Here is a 4,522-nt window from a genome sequence, read left to right on the forward strand (position 1 = left end):
TGCATGTATAATAATGATGGCAGATATAGAGAGCGTGTATGACACGGACGTGGTTCGGAGGGGGAGGTGAAGTGCACGCGACAAAGAAGGCGCGTGAGGAAACCTAAACGAGGGGATGAGTTTGGTGGGAGAAACAAAGAGTTTGGATTTTACGAGTTGAGGACACAACTTTGTTTGAGTTTGAGGACTCAAAGTGTTTGCAAATCTTCGGGAAGGACTTTTGATCGGATCTGTATAAATACCCTCTTGTCCCCTTCACCTAATCTCCACACACAAAGGCCTTTTGTATTCTCCATTTGCATATATATTTCCTCTTCCTTATTACATATACATACAAATATATATATATATATAAGTTTTGTTATTTTTCCATTATTCAATATTTGTTTCGATCGATTTCTCGAGATGACTATCCTTATTGAGCAGCATAACTCGGGTAACAATTCACGATCTAATTCTGATCATCTTTTGTATCGTGATGACAGTAGCGTCGTGATATGACAAGTTTTATTGATTGTTTTCCCATATAAAACAAGTTTTGGACAAATGAAAAATATATGCAACATGGGATTAATGGGAGATATATAATGTTAGATTCAAGAGGGGAGGAGAAAAGGGTGGAAAGGGAGAGGAATGAATTGGTGTTGGACGGAGGGTTTGTGGTACCAAAATCGGTGGCAAGTGATGGCTTCGATGCCCCTCATATCAATTTCTTGGGCCATGCCTTCAGGTTTGTTTTCTTCCTTCTCTCTTTACTTGCTTACTACTCTTTTATTTATTTCAAAAAATAAAATAAAAGAGATATTTAGCATTTCCTTTGGATAAGATTAAAGTCGCGTGTTATATATATATATATATATAATAAATTAAATGGGGGTGTCTGAATTTATCCTATAGGGATTATGAAAGTGTTGTAAGCGAGAGACAGCAAGGAGTTGAGGAGTTCTACCGGCTGCAGCACATTCACCAGACCTATGACTTTGTAAGCCCATCAATCCCCACTCTCTTTCTACACGATATATATATATATATATATATGAACAAGTGGTCATTATATATATATATATATATATATATAGAGAGAGAGAGAGAGAGACGAGAGAATGCCTTATATTATATCCCTAATTAAGTGAAGTCCATGCAAAGCATTCTTCTATACATATATTGTACAAACCTCATAACGTTTTCTCTAAATAAACGTGGTCTCAGGAAAACATTATTATTTTTTTGAAATAACTGTATAGACATATACATACACACACATATATATGCATATATGACTTTCCTTAACGTGTTAAATTCATTCATGTCGGGTAATCAGGTAAGGAAGAAGAGGGAGGAGTATGGGAGGATGAGGAGGATGGAAATGAGCATATGGGAATGCTGCGAGCTGCTCAACAACGTGGTGGACGACAGCGATCCCGATCTCGACGAGCCTCAGATCCAACATCTGCTTCAATCCGCCGAAGCCATCCGCAAGGATTATCCCCACCACGACTGGCTTCATCTCACCGCCCTCATCCACGGTATCACTTGTGATTCATACGATATGATAACTCTCTCTCTCTATATATATATAATTTTCAATAGAATTTATGTTGGGAATTATGAAGAGTTTCAATTCTTCAGATATTATAGGATATTTACTATTTAGATTGGATTTATCTATTTTATCATAGTAAGAGATAGAAATTAGAGATTCAAGTAAAATGAAACCAAGTTGTATTCAATTCTTGATAGGAATGTAACATGTTAATGGGTTTATAATTAAACCCTGAGTTTTCGTTTTCTATATGTGTAATAAATCTTGGGTCTCTATAATTAATTAAAATGATTTCTTTTGGCAGATCTTGGAAAGGTTCTTCTTCTGCCTGGATTCGGAGGTCTTCCACAGTGGGCGGTCGTTGGTGGGTCTTAATAGTCTTTATATAGGTTTCCTTGTATATTATTTCATGTTCAATAAAATTTGTTAATATCCATATATATATATATATAAATATATAACAATTTTTTTATATATAAAAAAAGCTGACTTGTAATAATGTGAACAACAGGCGACACATTTCCTGTTGGATGCGCCTTTGATGAGTCCAATATTCACCACAAGGTAAAAACTACACCAAAATATCACGAGGAGTTATCATATGGTTATGTTTCATTCCTAGTGTATATATAATTATTTAAATGTTTTTAAATTACAGTATTTCAAGGAAAATCCAGATTACTACAACGCTGCTTACAACACCAAAAATGGAGTATACAAGGAAGGATGTGGGTTGGACAATGTCATGATGTCATGGGGCCATGATGACTACATGTATCTGGTAAATATTTATTTTTTTAACATAATAGTCTAAAACATATCATTGATTTTTTTTTTATAAAAAAAAATCTTATTGTAAATTTTCGACGTAGGTGGCCAAGGAGAATGGCACGACTCTGCCGCACGCTGCTCTCTTCATTATTCGTTACCATTCTTTTTATCGTACGTCTTTAAATCATCCATTTCAATTTCAATATACATACACTTTAACTTATTATATGATCGACGAACATATATATATATATGCTGACCAATTGAATAAATAATTAAATAAATAATGGTGTGCAGCTTTGCACAAGGCGGGGGCCTACACACACTTGATGAATGATGAGGACCGAGAGAGCTTCGAGTGGCTCAAAGTTTTCAAGTAAGATATTTTTTTACATGTGATTTTCATTGACGATAATATTTATATCGGCTTCATCAATTTGACTCTTTGTATTTATTTTCAAAATTTTAAATTAATAATAATCATTCCCTCAAAAATGAAAATAATAATGCAGCAAATACGACCTATACAGCAAGAGCAAAGTTCTTGTAGACGTGGAAGAAGTCAAACCTTACTACCTGTCCCTCATTAATAAGGTAATATTCATATTTTTTTTTTATTTTTTACCATGTCTTCCTCGCCTTAATTTTTTTTACAAATATTTATATGATTTTGTATTTTAATGTGCAGTATTTCCCCGAGAAGCTAAAATGGTGAAATAAATAATAAAAGAATTCACGAGTTTTATTTGGAGAGGAGATAATTGAGCACCATTGGAAAGTGAATATCTAAAACTTGATATCTGTTTTTCTTTTCTTTTTTTTGGTTAATCTAAAAGTATTTTGATATGTAAAAATAAATAATTTTAATAGTACTTTTTATTTGTCCATATTTCTTGTTTTCCCTTATAAATCGATACGATAGAGAAAAATGAGAATCTACCATTATAGCTTATAACGTAAAAAACAAATGACAAAACCTTAGGATTCAATTGAAATTAAATTTTTTAGGTGATATATTTATGAAAAATTAAAATTAATTATTCATATTAAAAATATATCCAAAATATCGAATATCGGCTCTACACGCAAATCTACCATCATTATAGTGATTCTTCAACAGTGGCCAGCGGTTAAGGCATAGACCGGGCCGGTCAGGACTGGTCCCGGTACCGCTGATCTGGCTTCCACGGCGGCGGAATCCTCAGCCACAGATTCTGCCACGTCGGAGAATCTCTAAGCGTGAGTTCCGATAGATATTTATACGTGTATATGTGTATGTACACGTGTATGTGAATCTACGTACGTGTCGGTACAGCATGGCAGACCGCGTAATAACTTGAACAACGAAGATCAAAATTTACAGATTTCATTTATTCTTTGACAGTTTTTTTTTCTCCTCTCGTGGGAAATGGAACATCACATCACATTACACACAACAGAAAACAATGACATTTTCTTTTTCTATTAATAAGAAGAAAAGATTCTTAATGCGAAGAAACCACAAAGCAAAAAATACATAAAATCACGAGTATATATATATATATATATATATTAGGAAAGTGATATATCAGCAAATTAAAATAACCATTTCACCCTAAGAATAATTAGTCTATAATCCATTTATAAAATATCTCACCATACACAAGGTAAACTAGTCACTTATCCTCCATTCACCACACAACATTTATAAAATATCTCTGTTGTCATTACATTAAACCGTCCGGTTAGCCATCCAACCCTAAATCTTTTTTTTTTAATCCGGTTAAATAAAAACCGGATCAAATATTCTAAACCGTTTCGAGTGAACCGATTCGATATGTCAGGTGACGTGTCTAATAACGTGATTTTGAGGTATCAAGTCATGTCAGCAATCGGCCGCTGAATTGGTACGATAAATTCCCTTTCTTTGGAAAAATTAAAATTATTTTCTCATTATGTGTGGGTAATTGGGAATATTTAAATTTAAATGTGAAAAATTATCAAATTAAAAATTGGTATATTGATCTTAAACATTTGACTAAATTTGTCGTGATTCTGTGTTATTTTCCTTAAAAAAATATAAAAATTTACCATAAATACACGTCATAACAAAAAAAAAGCGAGTAAAATGAAGTAAGAAATCGTTAGGAATCCGTAACGCCAAACCATAAAACCACCCGTCTTTGACTCTCTCAACAGATTCCCATATTCTCCACTCTCTCTCTTTCC

General features: G+C 33.4%; 1 protein-coding gene across 1 annotated transcript; it reads left to right on the forward strand.

Annotated features, from left to right (window-relative positions):
* Positions 1-272: 272 nt before the first annotated feature.
* LOC104814581 (inositol oxygenase 2) lies at positions 273-3,203 on the forward strand. Its single transcript, XM_010542692.1, has 11 exons — positions 273-436; positions 595-730; positions 898-982; positions 1,322-1,526; positions 1,848-1,907; positions 2,055-2,107; positions 2,202-2,324; positions 2,416-2,485; positions 2,612-2,690; positions 2,827-2,908; positions 3,003-3,203. Exons 1-11 carry the CDS (start codon positions 406-408, stop codon positions 3,027-3,029), a joined length of 951 nt encoding a protein of 316 aa, XP_010540994.1. The 5' UTR covers positions 273-405; the 3' UTR covers positions 3,030-3,203.
* The last annotated feature ends 1,319 nt before the right edge of the window (positions 3,204-4,522 follow it).

This window comes from Tarenaya hassleriana, unplaced genomic scaffold, assembly GCF_000463585.1.
Source record: "Tarenaya hassleriana unplaced genomic scaffold, ASM46358v1 Cleome21, whole genome shotgun sequence".
Classification (NCBI taxonomy): domain Eukaryota; kingdom Viridiplantae; phylum Streptophyta; class Magnoliopsida; order Brassicales; family Cleomaceae; genus Tarenaya; species Tarenaya hassleriana.